Here is a 20354-nt window from a genome sequence, read left to right as displayed (position 1 = left end):
ATGTGGCCTCCCCATGCTCTATCTCTCTATACAAATATACATATATGCTCGCGCGCACGGGAAAGGTGTGTGGAACGTTACGTTAATGTGATCATTACTTGGGATAGTCGTCGACTTAAATGAAAAATAAAATATCGTCCGTTATTATGACAACGATTTTGGAAGACTGACCAGACGCAAGAATGAAAATAAGAATAACTGGCGGTCGATTTGTGATTCTGTTCGTTCTGTGCGCGAAACTGCTAGCAGTGCACGGTAAGTGTTATCAGGCGTGAATAAAAAATAACATTTTGTTTATTTAGTTATATCAGTGTATTGATTCTTGAACCGTTGTAAATCGTTACACACGTATGTTGTATTTTCTTACGTTAATGTACCGCTCGCATTATCATATCTACTTTAATGAGTTTAATTAACCGACTTAATTATTATTTGTGGAATAAATATATTATTATAGTATAGCTACATGTGCAATTAAAACTAATAAACTTTTAACAATTTAAGTTAAGATCGTTAAGAATCGATAAGTTAGCATATGAGCTTTCGTTAATATATAACAATACGGTATCGCTAACAAAGGTTTATAGAAAAAAACGGGAACCGCATACTATTATTTTACGGAGACTTCGTAATTCTAATCAGTTTGTAATCTTGATAGAGATATGATTGCATCTCGCAATCGTGTTTAACTGAATTTTAAATTTAATTAACAGCAGTAATGTTAATTAATTGTTAATTATTTAACTGTTGTCTTTAACATTTAGTTATTTAATCTTACTTAATCGTTCATGTTATTTGATTGCTAATATTAATAAGTCGTTGGACTAATGAAATTTATTAAATTCTTAATCCTGACCGTTTTCAATACCACCGTATTTATTCTCAATATATATTCGTTAATTTAATCTCAATCAGTCGTAATTAATCCTCCAGCATGGCTGACGATTCTGAATGGCTTCCCCGAGCTACCGGAGGTCAACCAGGGGTCAATGACCATCATCGTCTGTCATTCCCTCACGAACACCTACAGACGGCTGAAGATAGGGCGTCTGCATGATACGGGCGCCGGCGCTGCCATGCCGACGGGCGCCATTACGTTCAGGTGAGAACGATGCCGTAACGCGGGTGTGAACAGGTGAGAAATATGCCGTAACGTGGTCGTGCACAGGTGAAAACTATGCCGTAACGTGGTCGTGCACAGGTGAATAACTATGGCGCGTAACGCGGGCGGTGCACAGGTGGGAAATTATGGCGTAACGCGGGTTTGCACAGTGATAACTAGCCGAAACGCGGCGTGCACAGGTGAGAACTATACTGTAACCGAGGCCATAGCTAACATATTTTGGCCGGGTGTGTTTGTGTGTGGGGGGGGAGAGGTAAAGCCATTGCGTTTATAGGAGATTGACCATGAGAAGTTCGCCAATTGCTATTGCTATTGCCCATGTATCAGCAACGATATTGACCATTTACATATTATGTACAGGCGTCGGTATATACAAGTGACCGCTAATACAGGGTTCACCGTATTTCCCACCTTTCCAGACGCATTAAGCCCGTGGTGGAGACGCAGCTGATGATAACGCCAAATGCGTCCTTCCTAGACAGCTAGGTGTCCGCTATATGCAGGTGACCGCGCTCACGCAGGTTTCTCCGTGTTGCAGGCGCGCGAAGCCCGTCGTGGGAAACAGGTGATGATGCTGAGTAAAGGAGGAGCGGCGCGATTCGGTGCTTACTATTGAGGGAGCGACTCCGTAACGGCAGAGTAAGACTGTCGTCACCCTCAAGTTACCTTCCCGAGAATAGGTACGTAGGCCTACGTACGTAGATGCGGGAACCCATCTATGTACATATGGCAAGGTTCGTGGGTCTTTTATTCGTATCTATTCGTGTATAGACTACTTCTGTAAGCGTATGGTGTACTTCTGTGTGGCGGAACTATTGCGTTACGGTTCGTTTATGTGTATTTGGAAGTTGCACTCACCGAGGGTGTGCGCGTGTACCTAGTATTATGTGCTACCCAAAGATTGCTTTGTGATGTAATATATTATTCACTGTTAATCACGGTCGGCGGTGAACAAGTTCATGACACCATATTAGCTTTTAGATAAACATATCTAGTTTATTCTATCTATTTCAATCCTATATCATGTGTGCAGATATGTATATATAAATATATACATTGTATATTATTTGTATACTTTAGCCAGTCGTAAAAAAGGCGTCGTTGATTGGCTTTAATACATTAAAATAACATTTTGCTCGATATAGAGGAATATATAGGGCCGTACACCCACGAAGAAGACGATGCCGACGGCAGTAGAAATCGAACTAGCTTAAATAGTTTAATCTACTCAAATCTAATTGTGATCTTAAGTGATTTCCTGTACTCCTTGAGTACAGTAAATTTTCAAAAGAAGTGCCACGCTGAAAAGGTGAATGTATAGTCATATATGTTAGTATGAAGGTCAGAAAATACACGAATTTCCACAATAATTACGCGAGGAAATCGGCCGCATTTGTTTCATTTATTCCTATTTAGTAGAATAAATAATTTCATGCCCATTTATTAAGGATCGATACACGGATATTTGTACAACATCGGAAAGTTGAGTTTCCTCGGTTGTAGAAATCTTGATGATACTCGCAAACGTGGGCAACAATAATTATTGTATGTGGGCCACAAACTTATAAATAGGCTGCTGAATATCTTACTGCAACAGTAACATTCCGTCACCCGCACGCACAATTATCGTGTTGCATTTATTCGAAATGGAAACACACCGCAAACTTCCGTAAATCTATCACTAACACTAACGCAGATAAGGTCTATGTCTCCATGACCTCTGTTTCACCTGGCTCGTTTAGCTATTTCTGACTAATAATATATATAGGGTTAGGGTTATGGTTAGGGTTAGTCAGAAATAGCTAAACAGGCCAGGTCAAACAGAGGTCAGGGAGACATAGACCCTACGGCAACACTAACCCTAACTGTATCCCTGGGGTTTTTGGGTCGAAGGGTTATTCACTGTAATGGGAGTGTCGAAAGAGTACCGCTATATATGTGTAACATAGTAATACCGCAAACAGAAACATTTATACATTGTATAGCTCTAGTACTATAGCCCGCGTACAGTTGCCGCAGGCCTGCTTTTTTCTGAAATTCGCTAAATCCAAATTTCATTAAAAAACAAAATTAATTAAGAATCAATCATGTACATATTTCATTCAGGTGTGTTTTCATGCTAAGTGCCATTCACCTGAAATATTAGAATGAAAAAACTGTGTTTCATGCAAAGAGACATTACCAAAATAAAAATGTGATGATATCTTCTAATGGATTTAACACCTTTTGGGACCAAACTCAATGTTTGGAGGCTGTTCGTGAAGGAATATACCAACTTTTGATGCAAATGGATATCACACATGATGTAGATATGGATGTAGATATGGATGTAGATATGGTTAGTGTAATTTGATGGTACTAACTCATTTTGACCAAAATAGATTTAACACCTTTGGAAATCAGCTCTTCATATATTGCGTTCATATCTGACCATATCTACATATGAATCAGGGGGCGGATCCAGGGTGGGGTGCAGGGGTGCGCACCCCCCCCCCCTTCTCACGCAAAGTGCCCCTTTTGGCAAAAGTTGCCTTATTAAAAAAAACGGTTTGTTTTGCCGCTCGGCCCGATGAAGCCCTCGTTTTTCTAGAATATATATATTGGTCGGCGCCCAGGAGTCGGCCATACCATGCTCAAATCCAAACGCGAAAATCTAGGTCCAAAACTAACCGCTGCCTTTCTTAAAATGATGTTAGCAATACAGTGGCGGCGCCATGCAGCATGGCGCCACTGTACGGTCGCCTGTTTAGATGCACTGGATGAGTTACATTATATTGCCAAATGCACGCATTTCAATCAGCTACGCCAAAAGCTCACATTAATAACTTATGGACCGAAAACCCATATATATATGTGAAATTAATGAATTTAAAGAGTAAAAAAATGTTGCAGGCTCTTTTAAAATCCTGGATTCGACCCCTGTATAATATAGCATGGCTAAGCATGCGTGCCTGGGTCTCTAACCTCTCACTACTTACTTTTTTCACTCTTTTATCACACTCATATCGGTTGTTAACGGCCTCTGTCTTTCCCGGGAATTTTTATCTAATAGCATCATGAACTAATGCGATTGAATAAAAACAATTTTTTTGGATTCATTTTTCATAATATCTATAAGCATTTATACACACATAATCAAGCGGATCCAGAAGTGAATTCTAGGGGAGGGGGGCGAATCATGCGAGCTCAAGGCACGAAGCTCCCGAGGGGAGGGTGTTATAGGCTAAAATACCCTTGCCCTGAAAATTCTAGGGGGACGACCGCCCCGCCCCCTGTGCCCCTGGATCCGCCACTGCATCTATATATATATATTGAGAGCGAGGGGGAGAGCATAGGTATGTTCGTGGTATATACTATAGATAAGATTCTTGTATTACATGTAGACATCGATGAGTATTTCGCTGATTATTTCTGGGTAGTTTTTGTTTCATATTGTCATGTAATGTTCTACGTTTAAGCGCAAGTCCATAGCGAAAACTTCACGATATCCGCTTCTTTGAATGACTCCGTCGTCTTGCATATGGAAGCCAGTAACAAAACGGACCTTGTACGTATATTGTGCATTCGCGATAGGCAAGAGTATCACTCTTATCTGCAGCGTTAAGAACACTACAAATATTTTATATTAATTAATGCACTATGTATTCACGTTAAGAATACGTAACATATTACAATAGGTATATATAGTCCTGATAATATTTGCGCTTACATTTTTAACGTAGGGATATCTCGCAGCTCAGCCTGGTATCTAGCCTAGCGCCAATCCTATATCGTAATATCGCTTTAGGCGTCATCGCTAATAAGGCCTAATTCTCCAAATGTTTTATGAAAACGACCTCTCCGCGCCTCCCTGGGCGCATGGGGAGTGGAGTGAATCCGCGTATCTCATATGATCACGTATTTTGTATCATGTATTAAAACAGGTGAGTAGCGTCGGTTGAACGGCATTTCGTCCCTCCATCCTGCGAACAAAGGACATATTTCTTGGTAGATATGAATAGGCAACACCCTGAAGAAGACCCTGTCCATTTTAAAGCGCGTACTCTTACACTTCCGAAAATGAGAGCTCTCTGTGAGTACCCTCTCGCTCTCGCGGGTCTCGTTAAACGTGACGTTGGTGATAGACGGGTTTTCGACTTGTGTATCTGCAGGCGTTGCTGCGATGGCGGCACGACGACGTGCGCGGCGCCGGATGTGGATGGCCAGCTGGACGTCGCGTTGACAACGTGAGCGGCGCAGACGCGGACTGTACGAGTGCTACGTGGAGGGAGAGAGGAGCAAGCAGCTGCACGGACTCGTGCACCTGTCCTGCATCGTACGTGTGATCGCGCGAGTCCGGCATCCGCTGTCTGCCTGTGTGTCTGTTCTGCTGTCTGTCCGTCTTTCTCTCTCTCTCCCTCCCTCGGTCCCCTCTCTCTCTCGCTCGCTCTCCCCTCTCTCTCTCTCTCTCTCTCTCTCTCTCTCTCTCTCTCTCTCTCTCTCTCGTTCTCTCTCCTCTCTATCTATCTATCTATCTATCTATCAGATATATATATATAATTATATATATATATATATATATATATATATTAATATATATAATATATATATGTCCTTTTCTCTCCCACTCTTTCCCTCTCTTATATAAATGATATATTGGTTAAAAACACTACCAAGTTCGTTGTGATAGCAATCTAGCAATTTTGTCGTTTGGAGTTACTAGATGGGTTACTTGTCGATTAGAACTACGATGAAATCGTCTTGGTTACTAAACAGAATCATGACATTTTCGCTCGTAGTTTGGCTTGGTTCGATTGGAAAATGTAGCCTCGCTGTCCCGTATTACGCGAAGCCATATCACGCTATACGTATATATATATATTATATCACATGTACGTGTGTGTTATGTGTGTTAAGGTTGCAGGAGTGGATTTCTGGGAGCTGAGTGTGAGAACGAGTGCAAGCGTGCTATCACGGCGGAAGTGCATGGAAGATAGCGGACTCTGCCTCTGCCCCGCGACGTTTCAGGGTGCTCAGTGCTTGGAAGGACAGCTAGGTTGTTTACACGCAGACGGGCGGCGACGATGTCGCTGTCGTTTTTAGGGTCAGGTGACGCACAGGCGGACACGCGCGCAACGCAGACATCTTGGTCACCGTTAACCTAGTAACATGATATTAGATAGAACCCGTTAGAAACGGGTTGCCGCTTATCTGGTCACGTTGCCGATTTGAAACCTCAGTAGTTACATAGCGATAGGCTCTTATAGACTTATGCTAGACTATATATATATATATATATATATATATATATATTTGACTATTATACAATGCACTAAATTATACTATGACTATACTATAGACTCCTGCATGAGTGTCTGAAGTCTGTCTCTAAGTGTTGTTCAAATACTAATGTAGATCACTTCAGTAAGTACTGTCTCACTACTGTCTCAATACTATCTCAAGTTTTTTCTACACTTTATGACTGTCTCATGGAGATCTCAATACTGTCTCAAGTTTTTTTTAACTTTATAATTGTCTCATGGCTGCTGTCTCAATACTGTCTCAAGTTTTTTCTAAATCTTTATGACGTCTCATGGCTGTCTCAATCTGTCTCAAATCTATTTCTATATTATCAAAAGACACTTTCGTACTGTCTCAAATCTGTCCGAAAACCTCGCGACTCTCTCATTACTACCCAGGCGGTCTCAGGACTGCCTCGCGACACGTCCACGATCGTCCATGCTCACCCCTCCCCTGCGCTTGTTTCTCCGCAGGCGTGTCGGCCCAACAGGTTCGGGCAGCGGTGCGCCAACCGCTGTCTGACGGTCCAGCGCCGATGACCCTGACTAGCGGCTGCCAGCACTTCCACCTGTGTCGCCCCGCGCCTGTCGGCTGCCTCTGCGCGTCAGGCTTCACTGGCTGGGACTGCCTGGAGAGTAAGAAGCTGCTCGTCTGTCCGTCTGTGTGTCGTGCGTGTGTCTGTGCGTGTGTGTGTGTGTGTGCTGGTGCGTGTGTGTGTGTGTGTGTGTGTGTGTGTGTGTGTGTGTGTGTGTGTGTGTGTCTGTGCGTGCGTGTGTGCGTGCGTGTGTGTGTGCGTGTGTGTGTGTGTGTGTGTGGCGTGTTGTGTGTGTGTGTGTTTGCGTGTGTGTGTGCGGTGTGTGTGTGGTGTGTGTGCGTGCGTGTGTGCGTGTGTGTGTGTGGTGTGCGTGTGTGCGTGCGTTGTGTGTGGAGCGTGTGTCGCTGCGTGTGTGCGTGCGTGTGTGTGCGTGCGTGCGTGCGTGCGTGCGTGTGTGCGGCGTGCGTGCGTACATTGTTGTTATATCAGGAGTGAATAAAATCATTTGTTTTTATTTACTACTGATATTATTTTACTCCTCATAGTATCAGGATGTATAAAAACAATAATTTTATAATAATAGTCGTAATAAATAAAAACGATTTTTTCATTCACTTTGATAGAATACTGCTACTACACACAGTGGCGGATCTAGAGGGGGGTTGCAACCCCCCCCCCTCCCCTTCAGCACTGACTAATGTTATGATACTAGTAAAATAAGGCCAAAATAAAAAAGTCAGTCTGTAGGCTGATAGAAACTGGGGATTCCGCTGTGGCTACACAGCTGCCTGAATTTTCCAGGTGGGATGGGCATGCCTCAGACCACCCTAGCACCGGCGTGCCTTCGGCACCCTTCACTCAAATATCAGCCCTCCAACCCGTCTCCTGAAAGCTTCACTCAAATATCCCCCTCCCCCCGTCTCCTGAAAGCTAGATTCGCCCTGACACACTATACCGTGTTAGGTTGAATACTGACTACCGTTTACTATTGGCAGAGTGTTCGTCGGGGAGGTTTGGCGCAAACTGTCAGAGCGAGTGTCGTTGCCGGCTGGGTGGCGACGACTGTGACATCTTTACAGGCAGCTCTCAGGAGGATGCATATACGGCTGGTGGGGGACTCCTGCCAAATACCAGGTGCATATAGTCACGCGCGAAGTTCACACTGCCTCGTTTAATATTTTCTAATCTAATAGTGGTGTCAAGAACAAGTATCATTTTCCAATTTTATTTATGGATAATTCGATTTTAAAATTCATTATTATAATTAAATTTATTGAAGTTATAATTAGTTAATTTATTATTATTTATTTCTGTAATATATTGTACGTGATTGTTCACCCGAAAACCGCCTTAAATCTGTGCAGTTGGATACCTTTGCTAAGCAGTTTTAAAAGCAGGGAATTGTGTAATACTATAAACACATCTATACAATAATATCAGGAGTGAATAATAATAGATTATTATAGATATCTATTATTATTCACTCCTGATAATATGTATATATATATATATATATTATATATATATGTATATATATATATATATATATTTAACATATGAATACAATGTATATACCTAATACTTTGTATAGTTATCTTCGCGGTAGTAGTATAACAGCTAATACTGAAGGATACGTGAATTTCATGATTTATAGATAGCTAAATATGATATGCAACGCGGTACACAAATGCATATCTTCTCAGTAAGTTACCACCAGTGAAACAGAATTGTATACAGACTATATTTATGTATTGTATTCCTATATTTTATGTCTGATGTTTTATGTCCTATAGCAAGTTTCCTCTTGAGTTCCCTTGCTTCACCATCAGTGAAGCCTAAATAGCTACGTGAAGTATCATCAGTTTCTTTACTAGAAATGTTTTATGTGTTTATGTTACCAGATGGAACGGCAACGACTTTGTCATTAAATGAAACAGCACCAATGGCATCGTCAAATAGCTCAGCAATAGCAGCAGCATCACCATCGCCTGTGGCAGCAGCAGTAATGGCATCAGCAGAGGAGCCCACAACAATAACCTTAACAAATGGAACAACAGCAACGATCTCTTCACTGAATGTAACCGCAACAATGTTGTCACCAAATGAAACAGCTACGGCAACAATGTTGTCATCAGTAGAAGTAGCAGTAATGTCATCACTAAATGAAACAACAGCTATGTCATCAGCTAATGAAACAACAACTATGTCATCAGCTAATGAAACAACAGCAGCAACAACAACCTCATCGACCCTAGAGCTAACGACACAGGAAGGCGATGGTAACGAGCGATTTCAAGCTCTGAAGGCGAAGCCATTACGTGAAGAGGAAGATGCTTGCCTCCTGTGTGAAAATAATGCCACCTGCTCTGCGAATGGAACTTGCCTGTGTAGTGAAGGGTGGTCCGGTCCTACGTGCAACGAAAGTAAGACATTTTGCTATTGGCGCTACAGCACAAATAAAGTAGCAAAGCGGGAAAGTGGGCAGACTTTTTTGTACCGAGGTTACTTTGGGCTTCACGAAAGGGCGGGTGTTTAAACATGGCCTATATTCGGGGGAAACCTAACGGTTTATACATTGTGTTGTTTGGTAGCAGTTTCCTTTGTACTGATACGTAAATCATATTCTTAATTCAAATACAGCTGTATAATCTGTAGTGGCATTCAGAGATTCCTCATGGGTGATGAAAAAATAGTTGCCTGTGAATTAACTGCAATGCGGCGCCACCTGGTGTTAGTTCAGCGTACTTGCACTATGTGATATATACGGACACATAGGTTTCGAATAACACGCATAGAGTTTGGATAAGCGCAAAATCGTTGCTGTACTTGGGTGAGAGTGAACATGGGGACAGGATATGGGATTGACCGACTATCCGCTATGGGGTGTCGCTAGCATGCAGGAAGGAAACTCACGACGTCCTAGTTTGTAAATATCACGCAGTAGCTCGCTGGCAGCACGCAGCGTCGATTTCCAAAACCGACCATTTTTGACGTGACTGTAAATGATGTCACATTTTTGTCAGACGACTTCGACGGAAAAATGGTGGACGTGAAACTTCGAATCGAAAATAAAATGTTTCTCGTGATGCGCTGGTGAGGCTGCTGTGTATCTATCTATATATCTATATATCGAGCATTGTGCACAGGTGAGAAATATGCCGTAACGTGGTCGTGCACAGGTGAAAACTATCGTAACGCGGGTTTGCACAGGTGAGAACTATGCCGTAACGCGGGCGTGCACAGGTGGGAAATATGCCGTAACGCGGGTTTGCACAGGTGGGAACTATGCCGAAACGCGGGCGTGCACAGGTGGGAACTATACTGTAACCGAGGCCATAGCTAACATATTTTGGCCGGTGTGTTTGTGTGTGGGGGGAGAGGTAAAGCCATTGCGCTGTTATAGGAGATTGACCATGAGAAGTTCCCATTGGCTATTGCCCATGTATCACCATACGATATTGACCATTTACATATTATGTACAGGCGTCCGGTATATACAAGTGACCGCTAATACAGGTTTCACCGTATCTCCCACCTTTCCAGACGCATTAAGCCCGTGGTGGGAACGCAGCTAATGATAACGCCAAATGCGTCCTTCCTAGACAGCTAGCTAGGTGTCCGCTATATGCAGGTGACCGCGCTCACGCAGGTTTCTCCGTGTTGCAGGCGCGCGAAGCCCGTCGTGGGGAAACAGGTGATGATGCTGAGTAAAGGAGGAGCGGCGCGATTCGGTGCTTACTATTGTAGGGAGCGACTCCGTAACGGCAGGAGTAAGACTGTCGTCACCCTCAAGTTACCTTCCCCGAGAATAGGTACGTAGGCCTACGTACGTAGATGCGGGAACCCATCTATGTACATATGGCAAGGGTTCGTGGGTCTTTTATTCGTATCTATTCGTGTATAGACTACTTCTGTAAGACCACGAACCTGGAAGGGGTATAGCGCTGTCATTCGATACGATCGCTTGGTGTGGCGGAACTATTGCATTACGTTTCGTTTATGTGTATTTAAAGTTGCACTCACCGAGGGTGTGCGCGTGTACCTAGTATTATGTGCTACCGCAAAGATTGCTTTGTGATGTAATATATCATTCACGTTTAATCACGGTCGGCGGTGAACAAGTTCATGGACACCATATTAGCTTTTAGATAAACATATCTAGTTTATTCTATCTATTTCAATCCTATATCATGTGTGCAGATATGTATATATAAATATATACATTGTATATATTTTGTATACTTTAGCCAGTCGTAAAAAAGGCGTCGTTAATTGGCTTTAATACATTAAAATAACATTTTGCCCGATATAGAGGAATATATAGGGCCGTACACCCACGAAGAAGACGATGCAGACGGCAGTAGAAATCGAACTAGCTTAAATAGTTTAATCTACTCAAATCTAATTGTGATCTTAAGTGATTTCCTGTACTCCATGAGTACAGAACATTTTCAAAAGAAGTGCCACGCTGAAAAGGTGAATGTTTAGTCATATACGTTAGTATGAAGGTCAGAAAATACACGAATTTCCACAATAATTACGCGAAGAAATCGGCCGCATATGTTTCATTTATTCCTATTTAGTAGAATAAATAATTTCATGCCCATTTATTAAGGATCGATACACGGATATTTGTACAACATCGGAAAGTTGGCTCGGTTGAGTTTCCTCGGTTGTAGAAATCTTGATGATACTCGCAAACGTGGGCAACAATAATTATTGTATGTGGGCCACAAATCTATAAATAGGGTGCTGAATATCTTACTGCAACAGTAACATTCCCCGTCACCCGCTACGCACAATTATCGTGTTGCATTTATTCGAAATGGAAAACACACCGCAAACCTTCCGTAAATCTATCACTAACACTAACGCAGATAAGGTCTATGTCTCCATGACCTCTGTTTCACCTGGCTCGTTTAGCTATTTCTGACTAATATATATATATATATATATATATATAATATATATAGGGTTAGGGTTAGGGTTAGTCAGAAATAGCTAAACGAGCCAGGTCAAACAGAGGTCAGGGAGACATAGACCCTACGGGCAACACTAACCCTAACTGTATCCCTGAGGTTTTTGGGTCGAAGGGTTATTCACTGTAATGGGAGTGTCGAAAGGGTACCACTATATATGTGTAACATAGTAATACCGCAAACAGAAACATTTATACAATGTGTAGCTCTAGTACTATAGCCCGCGTACAGTTGCCGCAGGCCTGCTTTTTTTCTGAAATTCGGTAAATCCAAATTTCATTAAAAAACAAAAATTAATTAAGAATCAATCATGTACATTAGATTTCATTCAGGTGTGTTTTCATGCTAAGTACCATTCACCTGAAATATTAGAATGAAAAAACTGTGTTTCATGCAAAGAGAACATTACCAAAATAAAAATGTGATGATATCTTCTAATGGATTTAACACCTTTTGGGACCAAACTCAATGTTTGGAGGCTGTTCGTGAAGGGATATACCAACTTTTGATGCAAATGGATATCACACATGATGTAGATATGTGATGTAGATATGGTTAGTGTAATTTGATGGTACTAACTCATTTTTGACCAAAATGGATTTAACACCTTTTGGAAATCAGCTCTTCATATATTGCGTTCATATCTGACCATATCTACATATGAATCAGGGGCGGATCCAGGGTCGGGGTGCAGGGGGTGCGCACCCTCTCCCCCCCCCCTTCTCACGCAAAGTGCCCCTTTTGCAAAAGTTGCCTTATTAAAAAAACGGTTTGTTTTGCCGCTCGGCCCGATCAAGCCCTCGTTTTTCTTAGAATATATATATTGGTCGGGTCCAGGAGTCGGGCCATACCATGCTCAAATCCAAAACGGAAAATCTAGGTCCAAAACTAACCGCTGCCTTTCTTAAAATGATGTTAGCAATACAGTGGCTCTAGTATATATATATCTATATTAGTATATATATAATAATAATATATTATATATATATAATAATATATAAAATATATATATTCTCTCCACTTTTCGCCTCTCTTATATAAATGATATATTTGTTAAACAACACTACCAAGTTCGTTGTGATAGCAATCTAGCAATTTTTTGTCGTTTGAGTTACTAGATGGAGTTACTGTCGATTAGAACTACGATGAAATCGTCTTGTTACTACACGAATCATGACATTTTTCGCTCGTAGTTTGGCTTGGTTCGATTGGAAAATGTAGGCCTCGCTGTCCCGTATTACGCGAAGGCCATATCACGCTATACGTATATAATATATATTATTTCACATGTACGTGTGTGTTATGTGTGTTAAGGTTGCAGGAGTGGATTCTGGGAGCTGAGTGTGAGAACGAGTGCGCAAGCGTGTGCTATACGCGGAGAGTGCATGGAAATAGGGACTGTCTGCCTGTCCCCGCGACGTTTCAGGTGCTCAGTGCTTGGAAGACAGGCTAGGTTGTTTACACGCAGACGGGCGGCGACGATGTCGCTGTGCGTTTTTTAGGGTCAGGTGACGCACAGCGGACACGCGCGCACGCAGATCATCTTGTCACCGTTAACGCTAGTAACTACTGATATTAGATCAATAGAACACGTTAGAAACGGGTTGCCGTTATCTGGTCACGTTGCCGATTTGAAACTCAGTAGTTTACATAGTCGATAGTCTCTTATAGACTTATGCTAGACTATATATATTATATATATATATTATATTATATATATTATATATATAGACTATTATACAATGCACTAAATTATACTATGACTATACTTGTGACTCCTGCATGAGTGTGCTGAGTCTGTCTCAAGTAAACCTAGTTCAAATACTAATATGTAGATCACTTCAGTAATACTGTCTCACTACTGTCTCAATACTATCTCAAGTTTTTTCTAACAACTTTATGACTGTCTCATGGAGATCTCAATACTGTCTCAAGTTTTTTTAACTTTTATAATTGTCTCATGGCTGCTGTCTCAATATCTGTTCAAGTTTTTTCTAAATCTTTATGACGGTCTCATGCTGTCTCAATGCTGTCTCAAATCTATTTCTATATTATCAAAAGATACTTTCGTAGCTGTCTCAAATCTGTCCGAAAACCTCGCGACTCTCTCATTACTACGCCAAGGCGTCTCAGGACTGCCTCGCGACACGTCCACGATCGTCCCATGCTCACCCCTCCCCTGCGCTTGTTTTCCCGCAGCGCTGTCGCGCCGAACAGGTTCGGGCAGCGTGCGCCAACCGCTGTCTGACGGTCGCAGCGCCGATGAGCCTGACTACGGCTGCCAGCACTTCCACCTGTGTCGCCCCGCGCTGTCGGCTGCCTCTGCGCGTCAGGCTTCACTGCTGGGACTGCCTGGAGAGTAAGAAGCTGCTCGTCTGTCCGTCTGTGTGTGCGTGCGTGTGTCTGTGCGTGTGTGTGTGTGTGTGCGTGGTGCGTGTGTGTGGTGCGTGTGTGTGTGTGTGTGTGTGTGTGTGTGTGTGTGTGTGTCTGTGCGTGCGTGTGTGCGTGCGTGTGTGTGTGCGTGTGTGTGTGTGTGTGTGGCGTGTGTGTGTGTGTGTGTGTGCGTGTGTGTGTGCGTGTGTGTGGTGTCGTGTGTGCGTGCGTGTGTGCGTGTGTGTGTGTGTGTGTGCGTGTGTGCGTCGTGTGTGTGTGGTGGTGTGCGTGCGTGGTGTGGCGTGCGTGTGTGGTGCGTGCGTGCGGTGCGTGCGTGCGTGTGTGTCGTGCGTGCGTGCGTAACATTGTTTGTTATACTAGGAGTGAATAAAATCATTTGTTTTTATTTACTACTGATATTATTTTACTCCTCATAGTATCAGGAGTGTATAAAAACAAATAATTTTATAATAATAGTCGTAATAAATAAAAACGATTTTTTCACTTCACTTTGATAGAATACTGCTACTACACACAGTGGCGGATCTAGAGGGGGGTTGCACCCCCCCCCTTCCCGCTCAGCACTGACTATGTTATGATACTAGTAAACATAAGGCCAAAATAAAAAGTCAGTCTGTAGGCTGATAGAAACTGGGGATTTCCGCTGTGGCTACACAGCTGCCTGAATTTTCCAGGTGGGATGGGCATGCCTCAGACCACCCTAGCACGGCGTGCTTTTCGCACACCTTCACTCAAATATCAGCCCTCCAACCGTCTCTCCTGAAAGCTTCACTCAAATATCACCCCTCCCCGTCTCCTGAAAGCTAGATTCGCCCTGACACACTATACCGTGTTAGTGTGAATACTGACTACCGTTTACTATTGGCAGAGTGTTCGTCGGGAGGTTTGGCGAAACTGTCAGAGCGAGTGTCGTTGCCGGCTGGGTGGCGACGACTGTGACATCTTTACAGGCAGCTGCAGCGGAGGATGCATATACGGCTGGTGGGGGACTCCTGCCAAATACAGTGCATATAGTCACGCGCGAAGTTCACTGCCTCGTTTAATATTTTCTAATCTAATAGTGGTGTCAAGAACAAGTATCATTTTCCAATTTTATTTATGGATAATTCGATTTTAAATTATTATTATAATTAAATTTATTGAAGTTATAATTAGTTAATTTATTATTATTTATTTCTGGTAATATATGTACGTGATGTTCACCTCGAAAACCGCCTTAAATTGTGCAGTTGGATACCTTTGTGCTAAGCAGTGTTAAAAAGCAGGGAATTGTGTAATACTTTGAACACATCTATACAATAATATCAGGAGTGAATAATAATAGATTATTATAGATATCTATTATTATTTACTCCTGATAATATGTATATATATATATATATATATATATATATATATATATATATATATATATAATATTTAACATATGAATCAATGTATATACCTAATACTTTGTATATTATATTCGCGTATTGTAGTATAACAGCTATTACTGAAGGATACGTGAATTTTCATGATTTATAGATAGGTAAATATGATATGGCAACGCGTACACGAATGCATATCTTCTACATAGTTACCACCAGTGAAAGAATTGTATACAGACTATATTTATGTATTGTATTCCTATATTTTATGTCCGATGTTTTTATGTCCTATAGCAAGTTTCCTCTTGAGTTCCTTGCTTCGCCACTCAGTGAAGCCTAAATAGGTACGTGAAGTATCATCAGTTTCTTACTAGAAATGTTTTATGTGTTTATGTTACCAGATGGAAGGCAACGACTTTGTCATTAAATGAAACAGACACAATGGCATCGTCAAATAGCTCAGCAATAGCAGCAGCATCACCATCGCCTATGGCAGCAGCAGTAATGGCATCCAGAAGAAGCCCAACAATAACTTAACAAATGGAACAACAGCAACGATCTCTTCACTGAATGTAACGCAACAATGTTTGTCACAATGAAACAGCTACGGCAACAATGTTGTCACCAGTAAAAGTAGACAGTAATGTCATCACCTCAACGAAAGAACAACTCTGTCATCAGCTAACGAAAGAACAACTATGTCATCACGCTAATAAAACAACAGCAGCAACAACACACTCGAAACCCTGAGCTAACGACACAGGAAGGCGATGGTGACGAGAGATTTCAAGCTCTGAAGGCGAAGCATTACGTAAGAGAGGAAGATGCTTGCCTCATGTGTGAAAATAATGCCACCCTGCTCTGCGAATGGAACTTGTCTGTGTAGTGAAGGGTGGTCCGGTCCTACGTGCAACGAAAGTAAGACATTTTGCTATTGGCGCTACAGCACAAATAAAGTAGCAAAGTGAAAGTGGGCAGACTTTTTTGTACCGTGGTTACTTTGGGCTTCACGAAAGGGGGGTGTTTAACCATGCCTATATTCGGGGGAACCTAACGGTTTATACATTGTGTTGTTGGTAGCAGTTTCCTTTGTACTGATACGTAAATATATTCTTAATTCAATACAGCTGTATAATCTGTAGTGGCATTCAGAGATTCCTCATGGGTGATGAAAAAATAGTTGCCTGTGATAACTGGCAATGGCGTGCACCTGGTGTTAGTTCAGCGGTACTTGCACTATGTGATATATTACGGACACATAGGTTTTGAATAACACGCATAGAGTTTGGATAAGCGCAAAATTCGTTGCTGTACTTGGGTGAGAGTGAACGTGGGGACAGGATATGGATTGACTGACTATCGCTCTGGTGTCGCTGCATGCAGGAAGGAAACTCACGACGTCCTAGTTTGTAAATATCACGCAGTAGCTCGCTGGCAGCACGCAGCGTCGATTTCCAAAACCGACCATTTTTTTGACGTGACTGTAAATGATGTCACTTTTTGTCAGACGACTTCGACGGAAAATGGTGGACGTGAAACTTCGAATCGAAAATAAAATGTTTCTCGTGATGCTCTGGTGAGGCTGTGTGTATCTATCTATATATCTATATATCGAGCATGGTTGCTGTGCATCACACACGACAGCTGTAGTTCAGGAAGCTTTTGTTTTCCTGCTCGGCTCACTTCCATCCTGTCTAACTCAGTAAGTTATGCGTGACATGTTTGTACTATATATTAGGAATAAACCCGCGCGCGTGTGTGTGTTGTGGCACGTGCGTGTATATATAATATATATATATATATATATTATATATATATATAATATAATAATATTTTATTATATTATATATCTCTATATATATAACAAATATTATGGTACTGTTCGGGTTAGGGTTCAGGTTAGGGGTGATAGGGTTAGGCTTAGAATCGTGTACAAGCATTAGTTAGTTACAAGCATAGTTACAATAGTGTACAAGCATTAGCGAGAAGTTCTTTTAGCTTAGTGTACGACGAGATAGTTCTATATAGCGTCTAGTGTAAACGAGATAGTTCTATATAGCTCTAGTGTAAGACGAGATAGTTCTATATAGTTCTAGTGTACGACGAGATATTCTATATAGTTGCTAGTAAGACAGATAGTTCTATTATAGTTTTATGTGTAAGACGTGGAGATAGTTATATATTAGTTACAATTCTAGTGTAATGACGAGATAGTTGTATTTAGTTCTAGTGTAAGACGAGATAGTTCTATATAGTTCTAGTGTAAGACGAGATAGTTCTGTATATAGTTCATATGTGTAAGACGAGATAGTTCTATATAGTTCTAGTGTAAGACGAGATAGTTCTATATAGTTCTAGTGTAAGCGAGATAGTTTCTATATAGCTCTAGTGTAAGACGAGTAGTTCTATATAGTTCTAGTGTAAGACGAGATAGTTCTATATAGTTCTAGTGTAAGACGAGATAGTCTATATCGTCTAGTGTAGACGAGATAGTCTATATAGTTCTCTGTGTAAGAATAGATGTTCTATTAGTTTTAGTTGTAAGAACGAGATCGTTCTATATAGCTCTAGTGTAAGACGAGATGTTTCATATATAGTTCTAGTGTAAGACGAGATAGTTTTATCTTCTATAGTTCTAGGTGTAACAGAGAGCATATACTCTTTAGTTAGCGGATAGTTTTATATAGTTTACGTAGACGAGATGGTTCTATATAGTTCGGTAGTGTAAGAGCAGATTAGTTCTATATAGCTCTAGGTAAGACGAGATTAGTTCTATATATTTAGTGTAGACGAGATAGTTCTATATAGTTTTCAGGTAGTTAAGACGAGATAGTTCTATATAGTTTAGTTGTAAGACGAGATATTCTATATGCGCGATGTTCGTGCTGATTGGAGCCGTTGGTAATCTTCCGGCGCCGACAGCAGCGGCAGGACGACGACGGTGTGAGCCGGGAGCTTCGGGTGACATGCAGCGACGTGTGTCACTCGCAGGGAGGCGATGCCGTACTTGCTCGACGAACGGAGGAAGCGGCGATGGTGGCTGATCGCCGGTTAACTCGGGACGCGGACTGTCAGAAAGGTAGACGTGCAGTCAGAGACGCAAAGAGCGCGATCACTCTCTCTACTCTCTCTCTCTCTCTTCTCCCTCCTCTCTCATCTCTCTCTCTCTCATCTTTTCTCTCTCTCTCTCTCTATCTCTCTCTCTCTTTCTCTCTCTCTCTTTCACTCTCACTCTCGCTCTCTTCTTCTCACGTTCTCTCTCCCTATATTTCCGTTCTCTCTCTCTATCTCGTCTCTTTTCTCGTCTCTCTCTCTCTCTCTCTCTCTTCTCTCTCTCTCTCACACGCGTCCACTCTCTCTCTTATGTGTTTGTGTGCGTGTGTTCATTTGATGAGTCATTATTATGTTGCGCTACTTATGTATATGTTTTATATTATTTATTATGTATACATCATCTTATATAAATTCTGAAGGATGATGCATGCATTAGGAATTGGTTACGACATAAAGGACGCTATGAATTAAAAACGTCTATATTCTGAAGCTCTATGTTTTTCGGGGGTAGACTGCCCGCCGGACAAGTACGGACCGGGATGCCCGTGAGTCTGTTACTGCATGAATGACGGCAGCTGTGACTCCGAGGATGGTGCGTGTGCTTGCAGCGACCCCTGGGTGGGAGAGGATTGCACCGAACGTAAGTGTTTGCATGATGACGAGACGTAACGTAACGTGAACGTACCGTAACATGACGTAAACAACACATGATGTAGGTCAAGCTGTCATGAGTCGATATTCGTTGTGGGAATTTGCTGTCATTGGGGAAAAGATGTTTACAGGGATCGAAATTCTTGTTTAATTAAGCTTTTCTGTGGTGCGAGTAGAAAGAAAATCAGGTGACATACTAATATTGCGTTCTAATTCCGTTGTTGAAAAAACTAATAAAATAGTAAAATTGGATAGCTAAATTCAAATCTAGTGCTTATCAATTTCTCCGTTCATGTGCATGTGCATGCCTTTGTGCCGCATTTGCTTTAACAGACAGTATTTCAAGTGAACTGTGTAAATACAAACATTTGTCGATGTAAAACCAATGGGATATTTATGTTAAATTAAGCTTCACATTATTAATTAATTTTTTATTTAAATTAATTCGATTAGTTTTTAAGGATAAATTTGTAACTTTATGTAATTTTTTTGTAAATAGTAAATAATTAATTTGAAATAATACATTATTAATGGAAATTATGTGGAAATAAATATGTGAATTGATACCTAATATTACGACACACAAACAGCGCGGCGGTGCAACTGCAACGCTACAGCACGCACATACAACACACAACACACTAGCATATATATATATATATATTATATATATTACTTATATATATATATATATATTATACTATATATATTATATTCCTATATATTGGAATTGATATACATTAAATATAAACTTCGCGTGTTTTGCAGGCATCGCCAGCGTGCTGATGTTTGCGAGTTTATCCGTGCACACAGACACATACGTGCGTCTGCGATGCGTAGCCGCGGGCATTCCACTTCCTACCGTCAACATCCGCGAGGGGTAATCTTTGCCTCGCTTTTTTTCCCCTTCATAATGTCAGCACTATAGCACTGCAGTACTGTAGTAGAGCAATGCAGCTTTTGCCATCTCT

General features: G+C 41.5%; 1 protein-coding gene across 1 annotated transcript in view; it reads left to right on the top strand.

The window, feature by feature from the left end:
- The first annotated feature begins 19247 nt into the window (after positions 1 to 19247).
- Positions 19248 to 20354, top strand: part of LOC106807116 (receptor-type tyrosine-protein phosphatase delta-like) — a 32019-nt gene continuing 30912 nt past the window's right edge. The window contains exons 1-2 of the mRNA XM_014809376.1: positions 19248 to 19372; positions 20152 to 20263. Coding sequence (XP_014664862.1) covers positions 19294 to 19372; positions 20152 to 20263 — 191 coding nt within the window. The 5' untranslated portion in view covers positions 19248 to 19293. The remainder of the gene's footprint in view (positions 19373 to 20151; positions 20264 to 20354) is intronic.

Source organism: Priapulus caudatus, unplaced genomic scaffold (assembly GCF_000485595.1).
Source record: "Priapulus caudatus unplaced genomic scaffold, Priapulus_caudatus-5.0.1 Scaffold197, whole genome shotgun sequence".
Lineage (NCBI taxonomy): Eukaryota > Metazoa > Priapulida > Priapulimorpha > Priapulimorphida > Priapulidae > Priapulus > Priapulus caudatus.
Note: the sequence above shows the minus strand (reverse complement) of the source record. Positions and strands in the feature narration are given on the sequence as shown.